The 26,403-nt window shown below is 43.7% G+C and overlaps 2 protein-coding genes across 2 annotated transcripts in view; one reads left to right on the forward strand and one right to left on the reverse strand.

Annotated features, from left to right (window-relative positions):
• Nucleotides 1–2,930: 2,930 nt before the first annotated feature.
• TSHB (thyroid stimulating hormone subunit beta) lies at nt 2,931–3,800 on the forward strand. The gene is made up of 2 exons (XM_008147204.3): nt 2,931–3,092; nt 3,546–3,800. The coding sequence occupies exons 1-2, from the start codon at nt 2,931–2,933 to the stop codon at nt 3,798–3,800; spliced, it is 417 nt and encodes a 138-aa protein (XP_008145426.1).
• Nucleotides 3,801–8,274: 4,474 nt separating this feature from the next.
• The window catches only part of TSPAN2 (tetraspanin 2), a 35,369-nt gene continuing 17,240 nt past the window's right edge, over nt 8,275–26,403 (reverse strand). Inside the window, exons 3-8 of the mRNA XM_008147205.3 lie at nt 18,799–18,896; nt 17,221–17,295; nt 15,853–15,951; nt 14,080–14,151; nt 13,050–13,133; nt 8,275–10,574 (exon numbers count right to left, since the gene is read on the reverse strand). Of these exons, the coding sequence (XP_008145427.2) occupies nt 10,509–10,574; nt 13,050–13,133; nt 14,080–14,151; nt 15,853–15,951; nt 17,221–17,295; nt 18,799–18,896 (494 nt within the window). The 3' untranslated portion in view covers nt 8,275–10,508. The remainder of the gene's footprint in view (nt 10,575–13,049; nt 13,134–14,079; nt 14,152–15,852; nt 15,952–17,220; nt 17,296–18,798; nt 18,897–26,403) is intronic.

Genomic DNA, 26,403 nt, shown 5'->3' on the forward strand with positions numbered 1-26,403 from the left:
TCTATAGCATTCCAAGTTCATCATATGTGTTGTTCTATTTCTTTTTAATGAATCTAGGATAGAGCATATGGAAAAATGAGGGGCACAAAGTTATTAAATTGCTCAGTGACACACATTACAATGAAAGTTGGAAGCAGAATTCTAGGTCACTAACTCTTAGACCAGGAGTCTGACACTAATTTATCACATAGAATCACAGACTTTGTACTGAAAAGAACTTCCTGATCATCTTCTGGTTCTAAGCTTTGCTTTCCTAGATAAAGAAATTGAGGCTTAGAAAGATTTTTTAGGTAGAGTTTTATTATTTGCAGTTAAGGAGAAAGGATAATTTTTACTTTCTTTACATCCACAAAGTTATACAGCTATTTTGCTGATAATTCAGTGCTTTTAAAATTTCCTTTTGTTAGTTTAGAGTTTTATATTTCTAAGAGGAACTTTGAAAAAATGTTTAGTGTCCATAATGAATATGACAATGGGTAAAAGTTCCAAAATAGTTTTTGTATATTCTACAATTTTAAAAAAGGTCAGGTGTATTCACCCCTCCCCTGCCCCCGTTTTGCAGTTGGGGAAATAAGACCCAGACCGATTAAATATTTTAGTCAATTTCTCATAGATTCCTGGGAGTTCTTAAAATACAATTGTGTTCCTTAATCCAGGACCAATATTCTCACCACTAGGTTGCCACACATCTATTTTACATACATAGCACCACAGAGCTAAAAGTTAAAACGTGAAGTTAATGATTTCCTACGGCAAAAGTCCAGTAGCTGGCTGGCTGGCTAGTCAGGCAAGAACCATATGATCAGGACTGGTGAGTATTTTATGTAATGTACTCAGTTGATATTTTTAAGTTTCTGCAGAGGATCCTCCAAGTCCGTGGCTCTAAAATAAGGGCACCAATTCTACCATCGAGGGAGCTCACATTTGTGAAGCATTTGAGAAAACCAGGTTCCATGAGTAATGAGTTCTTATATTTTCTGTCCCAAATTGAAATACCAACAGACCTCCAAGGAAAGCTTGAATATGTAGCATTTTATTTAAAAGAGTTCACTAGAAAACCCTTCTTAATGGGTTAGTTTACTTCCTTGTCTATATCAGTTGGGGGTTTCAGAGTCATAATTTGGACTCTTTCAGAGCACTTAGAACAATATGTATTTTTATTATTAGTGTTTGTTCACACTTCTCTCATCCATTATTAGACTGTCAGCCCTGAGGTCAAGGACCATAGATAGCTTAAGCATTTTGTATCTCTCAGTGCCTGGTTCACATGCTCAATATATGCTTATCTAATTTATCTGCAATTCTCATTCTGGGCATAGGAGTGCAGAAATGTTAACCCCTGGTAGTTTGTTGAATGGGGTTTTAGTTTTCTCTTAAAAAGTTAATTAAAGATGAATTCTGGTTAACTGTGGCTGAGTCTCTGAAATTTCAGTTGATGGATATTTTAGTATATGCAGCTGATAGATAGTATTGGGATATAATGGACAGATATGAGAAAATCTTGATACATTTTTATAGAGTAAAAATGTTTAGTAAATTATACCATATTTAATAGAAAAAGCAAACAAGTTTGTGTTCAAAGGTAACTACTTCATTAAGATGAATATTTTCTTTTCTCACAATGATACTTAAGAAGGAAAAAATGCAAATATACTTAGCTAACTGTACCATATTTGTAAGGTAAAACAATCTTCTTAATCTTTGAAGTGACCAATTTACACTCAAAAGTCTGGATCACCTGCTCTCAGTAGCAGAGCTAAAATAATTATGTAAACATTATCAGCTCATTATGATGCCAATTGATATTGAACAAATTCTTTCAGTGGACAGGCTCTCTTGAGATCCTTGTTCTTCTTCTGACTGAGGCACATGGACCCTCTGGTATCTTCTGTGCAGCCAAACATATTTTACTCCGAGCCTAGCCCACAATGTACCTGCCATCCTTGATTGTATTATTCTCACTGTGTCAACCTATAATTTTTGCATCTGAAAAAATATTTTTTCTTTAAAATATATTTTTCTTGATTTTTAGAGAAAGAGGAAGGGAGAGGAGAGAGAGAGAAACACCAGTGTGAGAATGAAACATCGATCGGCTGCCTCATGCATGTCTCCTACTGAGGACTGAGCCCACAACCTGGGCATGAGGCCTGACTGGCAATCAAACCGGCAACCTTTTGGTGTATAGGATGATGCTCCAACCAACTGAGCCATCTGGCCAGGGCTGCGTCTGCAATCTTTTTAAGATAATGAATTTCATACATCTTCTGAGTAACATAATTTTTTATATGTCCAAGTCTACTTCTTTCAACATTAGAGGAATATCCTAAGGATGGAGAAAGAGAGTATCTAGATTTCTGGGTTAGCTCCTAATTTTATGTTAATGTTTTCTGGACTTTCTGTAGCTTCATCTTGTCTTCCTTGACAGGCAATGGGTAAAATTATATGCAAGATTATTTGTATTGAGATGGTACTACTGTTTGATTATGCATTTTCTTGGTTTCTTTGCCCTTTCTGATTATGACCCATTTGTTGGCCTTTTCACCAAATTTTTTTTGAAAACTAGAGTTCTGGGAAAGCCCTTACTGAAGCCTAACTGTTCATTCACTTCTTCTAGTCATAGAGGCAGGTATTTGGATTGTTTTCATTGAATGAATTGTTGTACACTTAGTTGGCACATGTGTCTCTGCCACTTTCCTGCTGTGGTGCTTCAGGCTTGCCATTCCACTGTGGAGTATGTGGATCAGAGCCACATTTCAGTGTATAAAGAAAAATTACTAAGAGTATTAACTATGTAAAAATACCTAATATAGATCCTAGGACAATATAGGCATAGTATTAAATATACGTATTTTTGGCTCTTTCCAAATGTTTCTTCTGAATATCCTAAAGGATACATCTAATAGATTCTTTAATTTTATCTTTGATTTAGCATGACTGCTATCTTCCTGATATCCATGCTTTTTGGCCTTGTATGTGGGCAAGCAACGTCTTTTTGTATTCCAACTGAGTATATGATGCATGTTGAAAGGAAAGAGTGTGATTATTGCCTAACCATCAACACCACCATCTGTGCCGGATATTGTATGACACGGGTATGTAGTTCATCTTACTTCTTTTATCTGTACATTGGGTAAACCTAGACTTCGTCCATATCTATGCAGAAAGGGAATGAGATAAATCACAACCTCATTTTCCAAATCTAATGGTAATTGGCTCCTTAGAAGTAGAGGGCACAGGTTACTATAGTATATGTTTCTACTCAGCACAGTGGGTATAGATAATTTTATAACAGTTTACTTCCAAACTTTGTTTAAGCCTTATCTTATTTCCATGATCAAGGATAAAAGGGTGTGTGTGCCACATTTGTCTCTATGGGATTCAGTAAGGATGTGTTGAGTGGGTATTGGGGAATGGGACTGAGGAATCTTCCCCCAGTCTAATTAGTGACAAAAAAATATAAGTGAGTTAATTTTTATTTGTTGCCGTTGACTATATGCATCTTAAAGTACTATTACACTATGCTCCTTTTTCTGTTCTCTCCTCAGGATATCAATGGCAAGCAGTTTCTTCCCAAATATGCTCTGTCCCAGGATGTTTGTACATATAGAGACTTCATATACAAGACTGTAGAGATACCAGGATGCCCACGCCATGTTAGTCCTTATTTCTCCTTCCCTATAGCTATAAGCTGTAAGTGTGGCAAGTGCAATACTGACTATAGTGACTGTGTACATGAGATCAGCAAGACCAACTACTGTACCAAACCTCAGCAGTCCTATATGGTGGGAGTTTCTATCTAACTTCAATAGACTGTAACTTGAAATGCAGTTAAATGTGTTTGCCTGGAATAAAGCTAATAATATATCAATATATTTCACAATACATTGTGTATATGTTGAGTGCTGGTTCGTCCATACCTGTACCTATGCATCATGAGAGACCTGAGGGGCGTTAGAAGAAAAGGTGACTGAAGGATGATTGCCACATGGAATGGTGGCGTGCAGGGTAAATGGAGAGCAGGGACATGAAACACTAATGAAAGCCAATCTTGAGCAGCTCTCTTAGCAGAGGGCCATGAATTTTGTCTTGACACAGAAAATGAATGTGGGAAGGCTACAGTTATAAGAAATGGGTAATGTGATCGGAAGCTGAAGGAACACATGGATATTAGGGTGCCAGGTAGGTTTGAACATTAGATTCTTTACCCATTAATCAAATATCTGTATTTGATATACAGTTATCAGAGGGGATGTTATAATCCTGCAGCTTTAAGTATCCACGTTATCAAGTGACATGAGAACCCAAAGCCCCAGATTAATATTTGGAGACCATGCTACTATCAACTTCCAAAGGACTGGAATGGAGGTGGAATATGTGAAATCTGCAATATGGTACTTTATCCTACTCATTCAAATGCACAGGATAAAACGTCACCAAAATGCATTAACAGTGCATTCTATTTGAAGAACTATTCTCTTTAATTTAATTTAATTTAATTTCTCAGTGGGCTAACTGACTTATGAAAGTTATACCCCGAAAGCCTGGAAAAGAGGTCACGATCATTTTACATGTGAACTTCTAAATCCTTTGTAGTCTTTCAAGTAATAAGAGACAGTTTCTAACATTTATACCAAAAGCAACTTGTACTGTTTTGGCTTTTGATGTCACGAAAACCTAATATGATTATGAAAGATTTTAGGGACTGGGAGAAAGTGCTAAGGGATTTTTAATAGAGTAGAATCATCCTAAATTCTAACCTAAATATTGATCAATATTGAAACACTGTTTTCTGGCAAATGTGCTTGGTAAGGGGCTGTTTATTTTTCTCTTCCTTCCGTAGGTACTATTTCGTGAGGGTTTGGTTTTAATTAGGTGCGTGAAGTGAGGCAGATCTAGTGCCCTGCAGACTTGACCTCAAAAAATGATTTATCCCGTACCTGCCCATTTCTCTCCATCCAAACTGCTACTATCATCAGGGTGAAAATTAGCTCTTAGCAGGGGCAGTTGGCTTTGCTATATTCCACAGTCTCTGGTTGCATTCAGCTGGGTATCTTGTAAATACCTACATGCTGACAGTACCCATGGGGATGATGTGGTGGTGTAGGTGGATTAGTGTCAAGCCCACGCTCTTCCAATGGAGGAGGGAATGGTTGTACACTTATTTATATACAAAGTCAGGAATTTATGAATTATTTTTACCTTAATATCTGAAGTTGATATTAGTATGGTCTCCAAATACGAATTCAGAGCTTTGGGTTCTTGTGTCACTTGATCACATAGACACTTAAAGCTGCAGGATTATATAACATTCCCTCTGGAAACTGTCTATCAAATACAGATATTTGATTAACGAGTAAAAAAACCTAATGTTCAAACCCAACTGGCACTAATCACATATGATTTTCATGGAATCTGAAAAATATTTTCCAAGAATTTAACTGTGGAAAGACTGGGACGTTTAGGAAGGCCACTTGTAAATAGTCCAGCTCAGAAGATTCTACTTAAATGGGCTTCCTCAATCCAAAGGGAGGAGGCTAGACATCATAGCGGGTGCGCTGGGCCTGTGCCATTATGGGCCACAGAAGTCGAGGCACATCAGAGACACCTTATTCCCTTCCATGGAAGGCACAATCCATTTATAATAGATGCACATACAAATTATATTAAACTATTCTTGAAAGCGGAGTTGTCCAAGATAAAGAATTCTTAGGAGAGAGCTTAGGGATTGGAATGACCAACAATTTGCTTCAACTAGATCCAGAATCTTGGACATATGGAAATGCTGTTTTGGAGGGTATTCTTTGGATTTAAGAGACAGAATGAAGAGAGAGCTTAGAAATGGGAAAGTGAAGGACCATTGCTTGTGTAATGAGAGAAAGATAGAAATTTTGGAATATCTTCTGAAGTGGTCTTTAAATTCAACCTAAAGTTTTAAGGAGTCAATTCTTGGCAGAGGAAGTTTGAGATCAGTGCTTTAAAAAAATCCCTCTTGTTCCTCATTGGACTATGACATATAAAAATTTCTTTCACAACTAAATGGATTTGGGATGAGTGCAGCAATCTGCTTTTCTAATGGCCAAGCTCTTCAGGAATAAGAGAATGTACCTGGATGGATATATTGACAGGTAACAGCATATGCTTCTTGATAACGGGAAATTCAAGTAATAAAAGTTCTCTTTTACATAGAAATTGCCTCTCTTTTTTTGAGCAGCAAGTCTAAGTGCAATAACATTTCTTTTATTGAAGTAGCTTCTTCTCTAGCCCTATTGTTCAATGTTGGTTCTTACCTACTTTTTTATCTGGTTAATTAGTATTGATCTTTGAAAACAACCCTGTGTCACTTCTGTTACTTTCCTCCCTCCTGACATGTTTGCCTTCCTAACATCCCTGTCTCTTCTTTGAGTTCTTCAGGACTCAGTTTAGAGATCTCAAAATTTAGGAAACCTCTCTCCCATGACCATCCTTCCCAAGGTTGAGTGGGTTGACTTTGGGTTAATGATCATCATAGCACTTAACTTATGAGAAGGAAACTTGCCAGCTCTTCCCCACACTAAGCTTCTTGAGGGTAGAGGTTGTCTTGTTCATCTTAGTATATCAGTGTTGTTATAGTTTTTTCCAACTGTACAAAATAGTAGTCCAAAAACAAAGGAAAAGAATTCTAACATTAGAGTGGGTTGCATCTTAGAAGGCAGAGCAGGCCCAGGAACTTGGGCTGGGGCTATTAATACCAAGCCTTTGAATTAAAATATAATTGAGAAATATATTGAAAGCTATTCATTAATTAAGCAGATGAATGTGTTCAAATAGGTATTTGTAGAAGTATCTTCAGTTACACATGATTATGTATGTTTGATTTATATTTAACAAAACTCTCCCTGACAACATAATTAAACCAATAAGTAATATTCATTAATTGCCAGGTATATGAAGCACTTGGTTGGCGACTTCTTTCAATTTAAATCTTTTATTTAATATAAGTAAAGCCAACAGAAATTATATAGGAAAAAATTACGAAAGCTTTGGAAGGATTTCTGGCACATTAGCTAAAAACATTACGAAATCAGCACTGATTTTGCTTTGCCACATTTTGTTTGATTTAAAAAAATGTTTTTTATTGATTTCAGAGCAAGGAAGGGAAAGGGAGAGAAACATCTAAGATGAGAGAGAATCATTGATCAGCTGCCTCCTGCACACCCCCTACTGGGGATCAAGCCCATAACCTGTGCATATACTCTGACCAGGAATCAAACCATGACCTCCTTGTTCATAGGTCAATGCTCAACCACTGAGCAACACTGACTGGGCATGCTTTGCAACATTCTGGGTATATTACTTCTAATCTTCATGTTTCCATGTCCCAAGGACATAGTCATCTGAATAGTGGATTCTTGGAATGCATTTAGCCTTCCTTGTTAGAATGAGGACATCAACAAAACGATGCATTTTGCATTGGTGTAGTCTTTACCTCTGAAAGGATACCTACATATGATACCTTACAGCTATATTTTATAGGAAAAGATAATGAGTCATGTTGAAATAAAATAGAAAACCTTTGTCTTTCTTAAAATATACCTTAACACAAATTCGCTTTTGATGAGTCTAAACTAAGATGATGTCAGTAATTGGCTAGCTTCAAGGGCCCATGAGTGCTTCCTCCTAGGGATGGGGAAAATGGGGTTGCTGAAAATGAGGGGCTGGTGATCAAAGCAGATGTCAAGGGAGCAGTGAATCAGGAAAGTTGGGGTGTACCTCCTGAATTTCCGATTGCTGTCCTCGGAGCCATGGAAACCACGTTTTACCCATGATACAGAGGGTGCCTCTTTTAATCGTTAATAAACCTACTTCAGAAGGGAAAATACGCTGTCTCCTTCACTGCCATCTTCCCACAAGCCTCACTCTCACCAAGCAAACCTATTAGTGTTCTTTGTAGGGGAAAGGAGAGCAACTACCATTGATGAATGCATGGGGGACCACGTTGGACCCTGTATCAAGTGTGCAATTTTACAGATTAAACCATGGACAACAAAGGAGCTATTCTGGGGGAAAGGTATAAATTGGGTGAAACAATGTTAATTTAAATATAACTATATGCAACGAAAGTCCTTAGGGTGTTTCTTTTAAGTCCAGCTCCCAACAATTACCACTCTTGAGGGTTACCACTATTTCCTTTGTTCATCATATTGTTTGGGTGGATTGGTAGTTGGACCTTCAGATAAGTTGTGTGAAGGTGTGCATAGAGATTTAATAGGATTTTAAGATAAACCAAACAAGCAATTCTAGTACATAGAAAATTTAATTTGAAATAACTTAAAATATTTCAAGAAGTTTTAATTCAGTGCTTTGGCACCAGACGCTTAAGAATATGTTTGGGCCTGACCTCAGATTAGTTCAGGTAAACAGACATAACCAAACTTTTATATATATGTGTGTGTGTGTGTCCATATATGTATACATATGTGTATATGCATGCACACACATACACATGTATACATATATTCAAGTTATATATGTATATATATTCAAGAGATACATATTAATCACATATGGCACATTAATCATATATGGCACATATCTCTACTCTTAACCAGTGTGGTCTTTTTGAAGGTTGGTTGTTCAGATATACAATGGAACTCCCTTTTGTTGAATCCAAGCTGAGTCTGAGCTGGAAGAAACCTGAGCGTGCAACTTGGGCCCGCTTCCTGTCTTCAAGCAGACAGATGAACTGAAGCCACCAAGAGAGAGGGACTGTTTGTTCTCCGCTTAAAAGGTTGTATTTCTCAATGAATGGGGTATAAACTGTTATTTCATGAATTGATTTTCTTAAATAATATTTTTGTTGGCGATAGAAACAGTAAAGTAGCTATGCGCAATTCAATTTTTAGCTCGTTTCCAATCTGACTTTTTTTCTAGAAAAGCCTAGTAGCAGTAGTAAGTGTGGCAGAGAGGAAATGTGGTTCTCTATGGGAGTGAGACATTTCAGATGGTTAAGCCTTCTCATTAAAATGGTTTGTAGACGTTTCCTGGAAGAGCACACCCAAAGACTTCTTTTCTCACACGTGCACAACCTTACTTGGGCATTTCCAAAGTCCCCAGTACTTTCACTTCTGGGTGGCTTTAACAAATGCAATAATTAAAAAAACCTCTAGGATTTATTTACTAAATGTACCGAGTTGTTAAAAATGAACAAATATATCAATTTAGATCCTAAATTTGGGTTTATGTTCTTAAAATGAAGCATCAAGACCATAGAAGAACATGAAGATTTTATTTTTATGGGGGATGTGCATTGGACTAACCAGATTGCTGCAGTGTGTGGAAATGTTTCTGTTTCCTTAGGTTGTCTCTGTTGTGTGCACACAACTGGGAGACGATGCTTTCCTTTGTTTATGTTGGGTTGGCCAAGGACACTCATGATATAATATTTGACTTAGGATTTTGTTTTATTCATTTTAAATGGTGAAAACTATAGTTCTTAATCTATGAAGAATTCTCTAGATGAATAAATAAGAAAAATAGGAAAATATGTAAACTCAAGTTATGAGGTATTTTAAAGATACAGTGCCAGTAAAAATTCTCTTTCCCACAATGTCCAACTGCCAGGTCTCTTACTTTAGTCTTCCTAGCCTTGCATATGGAGAAATACAAGCTGGAGATACAAACCTTTTTGTGGATGTGAGGGTTGCAGTAGTTCAAAGCAGCGTCAGAAAAAAAGTAATAAAGCGACATTTAAACATCTTTATAGGAGGACAAAAATATTTTCTTAAAAAGTAGTTAAAAGTTTTTTTGTTTTAGTCCTTAAAACACTTGCTTTTATAGGACACATGATTGTCTGTGTGACCACTCTTTCCAGAGGGAGGTTTTTAAATACTAGGAAAGTATGACTTATTCAAATTAGATTTTCCATGCTATATTTAGTTTTACAGATGTATTTAGTTCTAAAACTGTGGTTTACTGTATTCAGGGGAGAGTATGTATATAAAAAAATCCCAGGAACCCTTACACTCTCCTCAGACATAGTCAAGTTTAGCACTACACTGTGATCTCTCCATTCCCATAGCTTATTGCTTCTGTTAACTAGAAATCCCTGGATTCTCTGTACCTAACTTTCTGTGGCTAGACTTTGAGAAACCGATCCATTATTACTTTTTTATGCATAGCCAAGTTTTTAAGTTTTTCAAAGCTTTTGACCTTTTTCTGAGAGTTAAACAGGTTGTTCCTTTCACCATATAACAAGAATCAAGAATTCCCAGCAAACTGATTTCATTCTGTATAATGCATATGCTGGAAGCACATAGGTCACACACGAACATGCTCTCAATCAACATACATAGGCATTCACTCGAGGGGTAAATCAGTACAAGCCAAGCATACATACATGTGCAAATGTACAATTGACAGCAAATTATTTTAGATCCTAATGTCCTTTGAATATTAAAAACGAGCCAGGAGACAGCTCCTGTGACATTTATATGAAAGCTCTCGATTGAAATTTTCACGTAGAAGTAGCTTCATATCACATCTCGTGAGTTTCGTATCGCGCAGCAAAGGACCATGCTGAATATCATGCCGAAGATCTGAAACAGAAGAAAGCACTTATTAATGACTTTCCAATGATAAAAATTGATGCAAAGGTCAGCAAACTGTGCGTCCAACTCAAGTTAACATAATATAACCAATAATTACTGGTTATAAATGGTATTTACTTAATTATGACTACTGGTTAAAGACGTCCATATTAACTATGCTTAAAATGCATTCCTATTTTATTATTGTTAAAAATATAGCAAGACTCTGCTTTAAGAAAAGGGCTCTATTTCTAGCCTCTAGGACAGTTTTTAATTGTAAAAGACTAATAATACACTACTGGTTTGGGAATTTTATATTTTCAGGTTAATCTCTTACATATTTACTTTGAAAAGTATTTATAATCACTAGTTGTTTAAATATGCTTGTGGTCTAAATAGTTTTCTATTGTTGAAAACGCTTCAAATATTTGCACCAGTGACAGCATATTAAAAAGTGGACCATCTCTTCATTTCCAGTTCCTTTTTAAGTATAAATGATGCTTCACTATTTAACCCAATAGTTTTGCCAAAGCACAAACTAAGGTGTTTGAGCTATGGTATTACTGATGTCTTCTACATCTTGGATACCTCTCGGAGAAGCCAAGACCGGTAGCCACGTGTACAGTTTGAACAGAAGGATGCCAAAAGTTGCCCTTGTTCTCAATCATATTCCCTACAATTCTGCAGAGCCTGAGGAATGCGCTCCGTGGGTACAATGTTTATAAACTGCTGTCAGTGTTTATTTAAAGAAACCAGTTCCACAACTGGTTCTCTGGTTCTCTCCTCAATCCTGACCTACAGCAGACTAGGATCTGTAAATGCTAAGTTAAAGAAGACGTGTTTATCAGTTATTTCAGAAGGGCAGGAGTAGACTTAAGTAAGGGAATGGCCTCCAGGCTGGGGCAGGGCTCCAAGCTTCTGGCTGACAGAACTCGGTTCCAGTGTGTGGCAGGGGAGACACCTAATGGACATTTAGTTAACTGACTACACTGTGCAACTCTTACCTTAGGAAGAAAAAATTAAAGGAGACGCTCAGTGCATTGATTCAAGATGGCCAACAGAGGGCATTCCCCCTGGACTATGGTTGAAAGGTTGGACACAACCCCTACCTCACGTGGGCTGTACTCTAAAGAGATAACCCCAGAAAGAAACTTTACCAGCCTTGTCCTGCCACTGGCATGGGTCAGGGGTGACTCATAGATGCTGATTCATCAAGATTGTAGAATTGTGTGGAGGGTCTATCTGATACTTCTATTATACAGAATGTTTTCAAATATTCCGCCTCAGAATGGTAATCAGGCTAGCCCCAGAGCAGGTGGGGGAGGCCGAAGAGGTGCTCCTGGACTGATAGATCCTCAGCATAGTACATTCACCCACTGCCCCACTCTAACTGCAGGAAAGAGGAAAGATGCTCGTGTGTCCCCTGAGAACTGTCAATTGATTGATTTCTTTGCAATAGAGGGTTAGAGGGTGAGTACTACCTTAGCATTAGCTATTAGCACTTGACCCCTGGACAATGGAAATCACCTCTTTACTGGCCCCACCCGACTCCAGTCTTGCTTCCCTTCAACTTTATCATCACAGGTCCTTCTAACCCTGGTGGCTCCCCTCTTTCTACCCAACCTCTGAAAAGGACACACAAAGACTTCAATTACGTAGACCCTCAGACCCTCTCCTTATCATCTCTTGCTTGCTACTCCTACCGTACCCTTCTGTCCCTGTCAATCCTTGCACACTCTTCTTTTGTACATTAGAAGTACTGAGCCACCTGCAGGTGCCTGGAGGCACTACGCCCCACACTTGCACATAACGCTGTTCCCTTTGCCTGGATTCTGGGTTTGGGAACACACAGACTGTATAAAGAGCCAGCATTTATTGAGTGCTATGTTCCAGACACTATACGAATTAATTTCTAATAATACTCTGTATGTATTATCCCACTTATTCTTCACAACAATCTTATGAGATCAGAAAATTAAAATCCTTCTTTTCAGGTGAGGGAATTGAGGCCTAGAGAAATTAAGAAACTTTCCCGTGATTCCCAAGGGCTTATAGGTAGTGAATCTAGGAGCTGAAGCCAGACAGTGCGATGCCAAAGCTCACACTGTTAATCACCACACTGTGCTGACTCTGCGAATCACAGATGAGAGGGGTTGACCTGATGTTGTTGTAAATTTCTAATAGTAGGAAAAGACCAGGAATTAAAAATCACTTGTCTAATTTAGGCATGGTGGCTTTAAAATGGGAAGTTATTACAATGATAAACTCAAGGTCAACATTAGGTTATGGTATTTGTATCATATTTTAGAGAACTTAGTGTTAATGTATTTAATTAGCTTTGTTCATAGATGTCCTATCAACAAATGTCTTTGTCTTTTAGAAGACATCTCTCCTAAGATACTGCCATCACACTTGAAGAGAAATAAGATGCAAAGGTACAAGGCTTCTGAGAGGGCAAGGAGGTATGTTCTGGCACTTTCTCACCGTGAGACCTGCAATTCCAATACCGACAATTCCCATGAGCTGGAGCTTAACACTGAGTATGGTCTCGATTTCATCAATGCAGTTCTGTTGTGGAAAAAAAGAGTCAGGAATAACAACTGATGGTACAGTAGTCCCCCTTATCCATGGGGGATACATCCCAAGACCCCCAGGGGAAGCCCGAAACCGCAGATAGTACCAAACCCTGTATAGACTATGTTTTTCCCGACACACACATTCCTTTGCACTTAGAGGAAGCACTTTACAGTTTCTCTTTGGCACATCGGAATTGCCAGCATCACTACTCTTGCCATTTGGGGCCCTTATTGAGTAAAATAAGGGTGACTTGAACACGTACTGTGACACTGTGACGGTCAATCTGATAACTGAGAGGGCTACTAAGTGACTGAAGGGCAGGTGGCGTGTACAGCGTGAAAGGGACCATGTGTTTTTCCAAGAGTTTTCAGAACCGGGCATAGTTCTGGCAGATGCCACTTAACAGCGAAGCAGGTATCAGCGCTGTGCCTCCCATGGAGAGGCGAGGGCAGCTCCTTGGCTGTGCACCTCTGGCCCTGGGGAGCTTAAATTGTTGTTGTTGTTGTTAATCCTCACCCGAGGGTATTTTCCCATTGATTTTTAGAGAGAGTGGGAGGGAGGGAGAGAGACACATTGATGTGAGACATAGCAATTTGGTTGCCTCCTGCACAAACTCAGGGCTGGGGACCCAGCCTGCAACCGAGGTACGTGCCCTTGACGGGAATCAAACCTGGGACCCTTCAGTCCACGGGCCAACACTCTATCCACTGAGCCAAACTGGCTAGGGCCCTGGTGAGCTTAATTAATGCCAGAGCATCTGCATCTTTCCCCAGGGTTGCGGGAGCCCGGGACTCAGCACTGCTCCGCTTATGTTACAAAGAAGAAAGCCAAGGCCCGGAAGGCACAGGGAGAGGGCCTCCTAGAATGACAGTCTCCACCCAGAGGCAGAGACCATCTTCCGCTCCAGGCAGGAGAGGACCCCGCTGGACACGCTTACCTTGTGTCCTAGAAGCTCCTTTGGGCATGTGGGTTGGACCGGTTCCGAACTTTCTTTTCCGCAGCACTGAAACTACAGTCAGAAAAGAGCGGTTAGGACCGGGAGCGGGGCAGCAGCTGCACTGTGGGCACCATTGCTAAGGCCCGGGGTGCGGCAGCCGCACAGCAGCTACAGGCCCAGCCACCGCACCCTGGAAAGAGCAGAGTCACATAATTGTGCAGGCAGAACAAGAGAGTGACTTCTCTAAAGTTGGCTGAGTTTTATGATGGGAAGTGACTCAAGACAACCCAAACAGGGCAAGAAGTTAATTTCAGTGTCTGTGTGAACTGCTGTGTTTTAGGCAGGAGGTGGGCCTTGAGATTGTTTTCTCTCAGCCTGGGGGTAATTTAACCTGCGGAGGAGCTGAGGTTTTATGAGCTTTGGGAAGGGCTCATTAACTGGGGACAGTCTGGGACGGAGCAGAAGAGTGGCCGCAGTAAACTCCAGGGGCTAAAAGATCAGGGCTTGAAGACTGGCCAGCAAACAGGTGTCCGGCCCTGGGGCTGGCCCTTCAAAGACAAAGGGACCTGTGTGCAGGCAGGTTGGGGAGGGGAGGCTGAACAGGATACATGTTTGGCACCTTCCAGGACATCCCCGTGACAGACAAGAACTGGGCTACCTGAAAACACCTGGCCCAGAGGCATCGCTCCGTCTCTGTGTCACAGAGGTTAGGAGGTCAACAGGCCTCTGTAAGCCTCCCCTCATGGCTGCATGCAGCCCCGAGCTGGGCAGGAGGCAGGTCTTCCCAGAAGAAAAGGAACCTGCTGTGTCAGGGGCCCCTTTAGTTTACAAACGAGGGAGCTGAGTATCAGGAAAGCAAGGAACTTACTCGAGGTCACAAAGCTGTCCAGAGGCTGAGCTGCAGCTAAGAATGACCTTTTCTGACTTGAAGGTCATGGTTGTCTCTGTTACACCACAATGCCACCCGTGGAGAGAAGCTGATGTGTATTTGGGCTGCTTTCTGGGCATTCTTATTTGTGCTCTTTTGTCTCTTTGGGGCACATGTCCTGACTTCCTCTCATGAACTCTGTGTTGGGCCTCTTCCTCTACCGGATTCTCTGCATGTGAACTTGGCTCCCATGAGGGCAGAAATACAGTATTGCTGCTGCACTTGGCCTCATTGGATTTACTTTTATTTATTGATTGATTGAAATTTACCAAAAAGACAGTTTTATTTCTAAGTGTTTTAAAAATTAGGCTTATACAACCTAATTATATAGTAGAACCCACTATATAAAAGCCAAATAAAATTTACAATAACTTGGGAAAACATAAAAAATATAGTTTTTTGCTATTATATTTGCCAGTCTTTGTGAATTAAAGCTGCTTGCTTAAATATCATGGCAAATAATGAATAAATATGCAAATAATGAATAAATATGCAAATAACATATATACTATGATATGAATTCCTGAACATCTCTTTAGATTGGGAAAATAGCATGAGGAAATATTTAGTAAGAAACTCTAAATACAGGAAAATTCCTTATGGATGCTTTCCAACAGTAAACTTACACTATTAGTATATGTATATATTTGTAAATATATATGCACATAGAACACATAGAAATACATGTACACATATGTATATATACACATATATTATAACATGTAATTTATAAAACATATGCAATATCACATGCATCTTATTTTTAATCCAGGTAATCAGAGAGAACCTGGCTTGCACACCATCTTTAGAAGATGCGATTTTAAGGAAGAAGTAAAGTTACTTACTGCTGAGTGGAAGGTAATGAGAGTCTCATTTCCCCTTCCCCTGTCTTTAAGGTAATCGTTATAAATCTCTTCATACATGGTCTGAACATGTCGGATAGCCTGAAAAATGCCAGGAAAACCGAGGGGATGGTGAGTGGGAAGTTTCAAACATTCTCCTTTCATCAAGGAATACCCCCTCTTCCTTGCCCTTCAAAAATATGACTTTTCCATATGTTCATCTATATTTTTAAAGATAATTCTGCATATATGGAACAGATGATAGGTTCTGGAGTTTCTAAGCAACTTTTGAAGGTGGAAGGATAGACTAACCAAGAATCATTTTCATAGACTAGAATGATTTCTTACAGTGGAGGGTCTCGAAGCTGAATGGACATCAGCATCAACTGATGCCAGCCTTCCAGGCCGCCCAGGTGATGGTGATGCATGGCCAGGTCAGGACCTATGCTGCTTGGACCCCACTGGCTAAAAGTACTCAGATCTTTTCATGACATGGTTTCAAAGGTTTACAACCAGGGTAACTGTTTCAGCATTCAAATATCACATAAAATGCAGAGAACAATTTTTCTAGTATAAAAGCCTGGGATCCCAAATCCACAGAAATCTCAAAAAATCGTAAGACCAATTCCTTTACCTACTAATATAACCAGCTACCTTAGGAAAATTCCAAACAAGGTGATATTTACTTATTATATACATGTTTACCATTTTTTAAAATCTAAAATAATTTCATAAACACCATAGTGACAGTGTGTGAGTTTATGTGAAATATAGTAAACTTAAGATTCCATTCTTGCTCCTGTTCCTTTTCACTCCTCTCTTTACCACAGTGTGTTTTAATCGCCGAAAGGGCCACTTCCTCTTGGGTTCTCCCGATGGCCTGTTCTGGACACTTACAGTCTGAGCACAAATCTAAATAAACTGGCTTCACTGGCTCAGAGGTCAGCATTAGTTTTTGAGGGTGTCCTGGCCCCTGTCCAGGCCAAGCCCCAAGGACAAATGATGGTCACAAGGGATGAGAATGCACGTTCTCCCGAACCCTCTTCCTCATGTCTGCAATCTGACCTCTATTCCATTTCAAACAGGATAATCTTATACTAGCGATCCTTTAAAAAAAAATCATAGATCCCTTTATGAATCTAATGAAAGCTATGAACTATCTCCCCAGAAAAATGTGTGCACGCGTGTGCCGCACACTTATATGCTCAGTTCCAAACAATATTTCCAGGTTAAACAGTTCTGCGTAAATGGTATTTGTGGGGATTATTTGGTTTTGTAATATCACTGTGGGTATCACTGTCCTCATTTCCTTTGCCATAACGAGAACACTTTACCCATCATGAAAAAAAACTGTAAGTCCGTTTTACTTACTACATCCTTGCCTATGAAAGCAAACACTCCAGTGGTTACTTCAGCAGCAAATATCACCAGCAGGCAGGTGAAAAACTGCAAAGAGAAGACACTAACTTCACTAATTCAGTAACTTTTCAATGTATCTAGCTTCTTTGATTCTAGTTCCACTTGAAAACCATTATTAAGGTTATTACTTTGAATTGATCTAGCAGGAAGCAGTTGCTCCTTAGTGTCCTTGTAGTTCATTCATTCGTTCGTTCATTCATTCATTCATGGAGCAATTGTTTATTGAGCATTTATTCTGTGCCAGGCACTGTCCTTGGTGCTGGGTGTGCAGTGGTGCATAACTAAGATCCTCATGCCTCTGCTATCATGGGCCTCACATTAGAAAGGAGAAGATATGATAAATGAGTAAAGCAATAAAAGTTGAGTAAGATAATTTCAGATAGCGATATAGAAATCCCACCACCTGTGTGCAGTGAGCACTTGGTGGACAAAAGAGGTTCTGTGAAAACATAAGAGAGGCGGTAGAGAGGGACTGGTGGGGCCCGGCTTTGGGGAAGGTGTGACCTGAGACTGTGCAGTCTGGAAGCTTCTTTGAGGAGGTGGCCGTGGAGGTGGGGGTGCCCTGGACAGATTTCTGTTCCCGCCTATTGGGTCTGCTCTGATCTAACTAAGCTCAGTGATGAACAAGACAGAGAGATGCTCGGCAGGGGAAAGAGAGAGAATGGAGGGCAAGGAAGTGACTTAGACATTTTACATTGCAAAAATCAGCGGCTGCAATGAGCAAGGACAAGCAGCCTGATACATCTGCTGTGTCTGACGCCTTGTGGAGAAATAGAAACACTTCTCTTCCTGCCTGACTTCTCCCTTCTCCTTGCTTCTCTTAGGTCAGTGGTCGGCAAACTCCTTAGTCAGCAGAGCCAAATAGCAACAGGACAACGATTGAAATTTCTTTGGAGAGCCAAATTTTTTAAACTTAAACTTCTTCTAACGCCACTTCTTCAAAATAGACTCGCCCAGGCCGTGGTATTTTGTGGAAGAGCCACACTCAAGGGGCCAAAGAGCCGCATGTGGCTCTCGAGCTGCGGTTTGCCGACCACTGTCTTAGGTCACACTGGCGTTGGCTGCATAGCAGTTAACAGCAATTATTCCATTTTTAAAAAGACACAGGCTGCTTGTTAAAATGAGCCACAAGAGGGGTGTCTGGTGAAGGTATTGCTCTCAATGGCAATGCTTTTCCTGTAGATAACAGCCTTTCCCTGGCTATCGGAACCTGTTAGCTGCCTCACTCGCTATGAAACAGTATTTTTTTTTTTTTTAAGAACAATCATAATTGCCCCTTTTAATTACCAGACACTTTTCCTCCCCAAACATCTATACACTAATGACCTCATTTCCCCCCTCCCCCAGACTTTCCATTTGAGTCCAGGACAAAGATAATATTGTTCTTATGCAAGCGATGGAGGAACGAGACTCAGGGAGAGGGGTGACTGCCAAGGTCTCAGCGGGTCAGGGAAAGAGCTGGCTTGGAGACCAGACGTGGGGCTCCCTTCAGATCAGTTCCCTCCCCGCTCCCCTCTGGCGCCCACTTACAGATCCGAGCACACACTGTGACTCCCGCATGGCTCCGCAGCACCCGAAGAAGCCCACGGCCATCATCAGGGCCCCAGCTCCCACCAGCACGTAGAACCCTGTGGGAAGAGGGGGGGCGCTGATCCCACCACGTGCTCCCTGTAGCACGTGCTCCCTGCATGGCCCGGCCGCCACTGCTCCAGTGGCCGCAGGGAGGACACTGCTGTTAATGATGCCACGGCTGACCCTTGTGGAAAGCTTGCTGAGTCCTCACTCACCTGATTTAAGCGGCACAAGGATCTTGAGAGGTAGGGTGCCTATTGTCCCCCAGGAGCAAAGAAAGCCGAGCTTACCGAGGTGAGGGGACCTGCTCGGCAAGGAGTGGGAGCTGGGTCTGTCCCATCTCCACTGCCCCTGCTCTCAAGCATCCCACAGGCCTCCTGTATGCCAGCCACCTCATTTTTCAGATTCCCATCAGCCCTGGAGAGTGGGTGTTGCTACCATTGGTGTGAAATTGATGACATCGAGTCAGAAGCGGTCAGGAGTCAGTACCAGAGCAGGGACCCCACCCACACCACCCTAGGAGCCCCTTGCTGCTCATGGGACTCTGGAATTAATGGCTGTCTCCATCTCCTGAGAGGCCGTGAGGACACGGTGTCTGGGAGGAAAAGGGGGCTGAGACCTGCCCAGGCACAGATGGGGAAGCAGGGAGAGGATGGGACACAAGAGGGGGCTTTGGTTAAGGAGAGGAGGGAGGACACAGCGATAAGGCAACAGGTTTTGTGTGAATTTTAAACTTTGGAGGGCAACACCATACACACTGGCCCTATGGGAGGCTGTGTTACAAGAACAGCCACTGAGGAGGCGAGAAGGTAAGATACAGCAAGTAATGCTGCTATTAATACTGTATAACATTAGCTACCTTTATTAAGGGCCATTTTCTCCAGCACTGTTCTGTGCACCTAGCACAGATTTATTCATTTAATCTTCACGAAGCAGATACCATTATTATCTTCATTTTTTTTTAGACAGGGGAACTGGGCTCCAAAAGGTTAAGCAATTTGCCTGAGATCATCGAGCTGGGATAAAAATATCCATCTCATGGCCCTTTTCCTACCCTGCCTCTGCAGCATAATAGCAGCCTTAATTCAGCGGGAATTCCACTGACTACCGAAGTCGGGCCACAGGAATGGTTGTTCTCACAGGGAAAGAAAAGGGCAGAGATGTTCTTGTCCTGAGAGAAACGAAGCCAAGTCTTTTCTTATTTCCTCCTCTGATCCTGAGATAAGTTAGAACACAATACAAGGCCTGGCACTTGACTTGCTTAGAAAAATGCCGATCACCGCTCTGTTATTTTTTTTGCATTTTATTCATATGAGTCACCTGGAAACCACTCCCATTCACAGCAAGGGTGGGGAGCTGGGTGCCACACCCATGGGGAAACCCTGAGCCTGGCCTGCAGGGTCCCTCCGGGGGCCCCTCTGGGTGCTGACAGTGGTTTGTGGGCACTGACTGGTCTGTTCCCGACACGGATGGAGCAGCAGCTGGGCTGCTCTGCTTCCTGCCAGGCACGGACTGTTCACGGGCCCTTTTCCGGGAAAAGGTGGGAAGCCCTGGCCCTGCAGTCCTAGGAGCTTTGCCACTTCCTCCTTCCCTCCAAAGGAGTGACTGCACGGGGAATGGATGTGCTAATGAGAGAAATGATTCCATATCTAAATACCAGTAATACTATTGTTGGTCCCACTGCCTAAACACCTTACTGTTTTTAAACATTTAAGTCTCAAAGCTCTTTCGTTTCCATCATTTCATTGACTCCTCACAACACCCCCCTAGGTAAGGCAAGTGTTACGTTTCTCTTTTACTCATGGGGGTCAGGGGAGCAAGAGGACTCCAGGCAGGACACCCAGGCCTGGAGGAGGTCCCCACCCCACCCAAACAGGCTTCAGGGCAGCCGCCACACCGCCTAGTCAGTTTCCTCCCAGAATGTCTCCTGGGCGGACCACCTCATTGTATCCGTTTCCTGCTTACAACCGCTCATTGCCTCCCCACGGCAGGACACCGTCCACAGGTTCTGCTTGGGCCCACAGCCGAGGCCCCCTCCCCGCATCCTTAGCCATCTTGCACTCCAGCCACATGGGAGTTCGCTGGGCTCTAACCCCACCTGCTCTTTTCCATTTTGTGCATTTGCAGGTTCTCACATGTGTCTTTCTCTGTAGATGTTAAGTCCACAGACAAACCTTATTCATCTGACCTAGAATATGCCTAGCACACGGCAGAAATCTCCGTCAGTGTTGTTGGGTGTGAAGATTAAGAGAGAGCAAACCAGATCTGAAGTTCTGTACTGGCTGCCTGCCATCGCTCATCGCGACTTAAGAGACACACAGCTGGAAAACATCTCAGCAGATGTCGAAGGAGCTACACAGGGCTGGGCTCTCCCAAGGTCAAGTAGCTGAGGACATGGCTGCGTACCCTGAGAAAAGGCCCCAGTGCAGTAGGCAGAGCCCCAGGGCCTGAGGAGGACAGAGCTGCCCCCACTGGAAACAAGCTCGCTCGGTCCCCTGGGCAGAGTCCTTGCCCTTCTGAAATCATGAGCTCCCTGAGAAAATGTGCTTATTTGTACAATATCCCATTCTTAGGCTGTCAGAGTCCCAGAACTCACAGCAAAACACCCTGATGCGGCCCCAGCGGCTCCAGTCCCTGAGGCCTCTCCTCAGCAAACCTCTGTGTGGACTGGGCCCATGACTCAGCCCAGCGCCAATGAGCCCTGCTTGCGGGAGCTGAAGGGAAGAGCAGAAGAAAACTCAACAGGTGGCAAGGTCCCTCGGGCCTGCTGACTGCAGCTCCAGATCTAGTTGTTAATACTCAGCACACTACTGTGGCTTCCCGGGCTACCTTATCCTCCTCTGATCTGGCTCCAAAAATAGCTGTTGAATGAATACATTAATTGTCACATTTTAATTCCAAGATGGTTTCTGCAGAGCCCTCTCCCTCCCACAGCCGCCTGTGTGACAAGTGTCTGACCTATTTCCCAATTCCCCAGCCTCCCCGAGGCCTATTTCCCTGGACTTGGAAGGAAGAGAAACCACTTTGAAATGGCATTTTTAGCACAGCTGGGCCTCGAGATGCTGTGATCCCCAGGTGATGCTGCCAGAAATGCCCTGACCACACCCTCACTTGTTTCTCACGTTTCAGGTTCTTCTCTTCAGTTAACACGGAGAGGAGACACAGCACCCTCCTCAGAGCCCTGTCTGCGTCCGTCCACTGGCCCCGCCCCCCCTTTAGGGACTGGATGGTGCGTGGCACGGTCATCAATTACAGTGGCCTTGTGGCAGCAGATGGTTTTCATACCCGGCTAATGACTATTTTTCATCTAAAAATATTTTCCTATGCCTCTGCAACTCTCCCTCCCTCTCTCCCCGCTTGCCCTGGACGCACATAATTATAGGTGTGTCTGGAATATTGGGACTCAGTTCATGGGGAAGGTGAGGTCTTGGGTTCTCTCTAAGGAACAGCAGCCATCAGCTATTGAGCACTGTTCTAACGTGTCAGTCACACAGTCATTCAACCCACTTCGCAGAGCCTGGGCCTGGGCAGTGCAGTCAACAGGAACCTGCCGCCTGAGAAGACAAGCAGTGACGTCAGCCACTCTCCCGTTCTGACTACCTGGCGTCTAACCCCTCCTTCATCCTTTCGTCTCGAGTTCTCTTATGCGTCCGCAGGCTGTCTCTCTCCTCAGCCTGCCCTCATTCCAGTAATAACCACAGCAAATATTTATTTAGGGCTTATGACACGTCAGGTATTAAATCTGTTAAATCATCTACTCACACGGCCCTATGAAGTATTTACATTGCACAGCTGAGGACTCTGAGACTCAGAGAAGGTACGTGATTTCCCGCAGAGTGCACAGCTAGCGGGGGGCAAACCTGGCCTGAGCCAGGGCTCAGCTCCAAAGTGCACGCCCGAACTCCTACCAATAGGAACTCAGAATGGGGACTCTCTGGCTCTAAATCCGTTAATTTTGCAATTTGTAAGTGCAGGAGGGTTCTTCTTCTTCTTTCTTGAGAAAAGTACTGGGGGTGGGGGGCTGCTCTAGATTACTTGTGGGTTTTCCTGAAAAAGTACAGAGCTGGGAGCCAGCGATCCAGGGCTGCCGACCGGCTTTCGGAAAAGCCTCTTGTTCCTCAGCTTTGTTACCTGCAATGTGGCCATAGTGACCCACTCTCTCTTGTAAAGATGCTTTGGAGAAAGTGTCTCAACCACGTCAGCTACAGCCCATCTCTGTTATGCAGCTTCCACAACTCTTGGGTACAACTGAGAACCCAGAAGTGAAAAAAACCGACCAGAGTGAGTCAGAGTGTTTAAAAGGCAAGCCAGCCCCTCAGCAGGCAGCCTGGAACGCTGTCCGTACCCAGCCAGCCGCAATCCCAGCCAGGCTCCACAGCGGAATTCGGAATTCGACAGGGAGCGGCAGCCCCAGCCGCCGGGATCCTGGAGAGCCCCCGGCTGCTGTTGGTGTGGGCAACCCCTCCGTGCAGCCCACCTGCGAGCGTCCTCCACTCAGACATGACTTCATGTGCTCGAGCACACAGTCTGGTCGCAGGGCCTGCTCCCCAGGAGAATCCTGGGCCCTGAGGGGTCTGTCCCTCCGAGAGGCAGCCCCAGACACGGACTAACAGCAAGCCAGAGGGGCAGGCGTGGGATCTGGAAGGCAGAGGGGCTCCTCCCGAGTTCACGGAAAGACGAAATGGAGAGGGTCTAGGAAACACCAGGTCACTCCAGCCGTTCCTGCCGCCAACTCCAGTTTTGCCAGATCCTTTCTCCATGTTGGCACCGGTGGACACAGGCACCGGGATTGGCTGCCAGGCCTGGGCCTGGACTCACAGGTCCTTGAGAAGAGGCAGCAGGCGGCAGGCAGTCTACTCACTCCCTGTCCTCATTCCCTCACCACCCTGGTGCGCTCCCCTCAGGCTGGGTCCTGGCAGCCACGTCTTGTCCAGATCTTTATCCCAAGAAAGGACCTTCTCTCCGTCACCAGGGAGGAAGGACCAAGGATCCCAGGAAGAAAAGCATCCCCCAAAGATGGAAGGGTTTCTCCTACAATGTGTGGCAGTCCGCCGCCCGGAAGCAGGGAGCTAGACCACGTGTCCTCCCGAGGTCTCTCTAGTCTAGAGGGACTCGAGGCTGTGAGGCCCTCTTTCTTTAAGAGCCACTTGACTGTGCCAAGCCTGTCCCAAACACTCTTCAGCAAAGGGGTGATAAGAGCTTAATGGGCTGGCTGTTCTGGAACCCGTTCTGAAAAGAAAACACACAGATCAGTACCCTGTGACATGAAGTGGTTTTCCAAAAACCGGGCCTGCTTCTTTTAAAAGTCCTGTCACCTCACCCTCTTTGCTCTGCAAGTCCATAAATGGTATCCTGGCATGTTTTCCTTCTCCTTTTATTGCTAGAGAGCAGGGATCTTTCCTACTTGGAAATTATTTATTGAGGAAAGACATCATGGTTTCTATGAACATGTGTATTGCTCAATGGATTTACATGATAAGGAGTATTTGAAGCGGGGAAAAGGTCCCTGGTTTCACAGGAACGAGGGCAGGCCTGGGTGTCAGCAGACCTGGCTGTGGGCTGCGCCCCCATGAAGAGCTGGAGAACCATGGCTACTGCCAGCCCCTGCTGCCTCCCCGTCTGGCCCTTCGTTTCCTTGTTCAGCTGGTGCTAGGATTCTGTGATAACCCAGCTCCCTGAGCCCCGAGCACTGACCACAGGTGTCTTCACCACCAGCAGCCGCTCAGGGGCTGACTTGCGGAGGGGAGGTGCGGCCGACGAGGGAGAACCGGGGGTGGGCAAACCCACATCCTGCCCCAGGCCACCAAGAATAAGCAAGAGGGATTCCAGCCCTGCAGTGTGGACGGCTGTTTCCCACCCAGAATTCACTTCCTCATCTTCTCCATCCGAGAAACCAACCTTCTTGACTCTGAGGTCGGATACCTCAGCTCCCAGGCAGGTGAGAAACCCGGGCTTCCACCAACAGCCCATCCCGACCAGCTGGCCACAACGTCTGGCTTGGGAAGGGGCTCAGGGCCCAAGACTGCCAAGGAGAGGGGGGCTCAGGACTTTGGTTGGCCTTCTGTTGCCAGAGTCACTCGGGAGATGTACTGGAGCGGCGGGCAGCCACTTTGTTGCCTGTGGGAGGAAACCTGCCCAGGTAGAGCCGAAGGAAAGCAGAGCTAAGAGCTGGCTACAGACTGGATTCAGTTACATCACTTGTGGCCCCGAGACCAGTGCTAACCCCGGACTTCTGTTATGTGAGTCAAGAAATTTCTGCTTTGCTCAAGACGGTTTGAGTCGTTTCTGGGATTTACAATGAAAAGAGTCCTTAAAGATACGTCCGTAAAGATATGCCGTGTCTTGCATCTCGAACAGTCGCATTGCTTTAGGTTAGAAAACACGATGAGAATGTTTGCATAGAGCTGGTTGACCTTCCTACTCAGCACAGGGCTCTCCTGAATGGATACACGCCCCATTCCGATTTAGCCACGGGAGTGGTTATTACACACCGCTGTGGAGGTGAGCTCACTTTCATCTGTGGAAGTCTGCGCAGCTGCTTTGATTTATCACATCATGAGAAAGGTTTTCTTGGGTTAGCCCCACACCTACGCCTGTGGTATTGCTACTAGCTCTTTGTTTCTGGAGCAAAGAGAGCGAGGCTGCTCCCTGGACTGACATAGATGCTCCCCCTCCCCCCCCATTCACACACCCACCCTCTCTGACTAAGCAGGACCCCTTAGTTCTGTAATCCAGGTTCCCATCTAAAAATCATGACTGTTACTCCTGGCCTTATTTCTATTACTGGTATCATTTGTTGTTTTGATTCCTTCTGTCCCTGAATTTAATGATGCTTGACAATATCCTATGTAATAAAAGGCTAATATGCAAATCGACCAAACAGCGGAAAGACCCGTTGTTATGATGCTCACTGACCACCAGGGGGCAGATGCTCAACACAGGAGCTGCCCCCCTGGTGGTCAGTGCCTCCCACAGGGGGAGTGCCGCTCAGCCAGAAGCCAGGCTCATGGCTGGCGAGTGCAGCAGTGGTGGCGGGAGCCTCTCCCACCTCTGCAGCAGCGCTAAGGACCCCTCAGGTCCTGGACTGAGAGAGGGCACAGGCTGGGCTGAGGTCCGCTCCCCCACCCAGGGCATGAATGTCATGCACCGGGCCTCTAGTTTAATAATGCTTAGTAATGTTTGATAATGTTTCTTGTTTTCTGTTCCTTTCTTCACAATTCCTACTGCAAGCATCATGGGTTATGCCCTTATGTCTGACTGTATCAACAATCTAGCATGTTCTTTTTTCTTTCCTTTTATTGAGTTTATTGGGGTGACACTGGTTCATAAACTTTATAGGTCAGGTATACAATTCTATAACACATCATCTGTATATTGTATTGTGTGTTCACCACCTCAAGTCTCCTTCCATCACCATTCATACCTCCTTATACTCTCTCTACTCAATCTAGCTTATTCTTTTCTGTCCTATGACTCTCCTCATTCCATTGCTGCCCAAAGAATCTCTTTAAAATTGCAGTGAGATCAGACCTCCCCCGAGCCCTAAATTAGTCTTCTACTCCC

Source organism: Eptesicus fuscus, chromosome 22 (genome assembly GCF_027574615.1).
Source record: "Eptesicus fuscus isolate TK198812 chromosome 22, DD_ASM_mEF_20220401, whole genome shotgun sequence".
Classification (NCBI taxonomy): Eukaryota; Metazoa; Chordata; class Mammalia; order Chiroptera; family Vespertilionidae; genus Eptesicus; species Eptesicus fuscus.

Excerpts from the sequence above, each read along its gene's own strand:
- TSHB (XM_008147204.3), top strand. The coding sequence starts at position 2,931 with ATGACTGCTATCTTCCTGATATCCATGCTTTTTGGCCTTGTATGTGGG. Across the intron at positions 3,093-3,545 it reads CCGGATATTGTATGACACGG|GATATCAATGGCAAGCAGTT; the intron begins GTATGTAGTTCA and ends TTCTCTCCTCAG.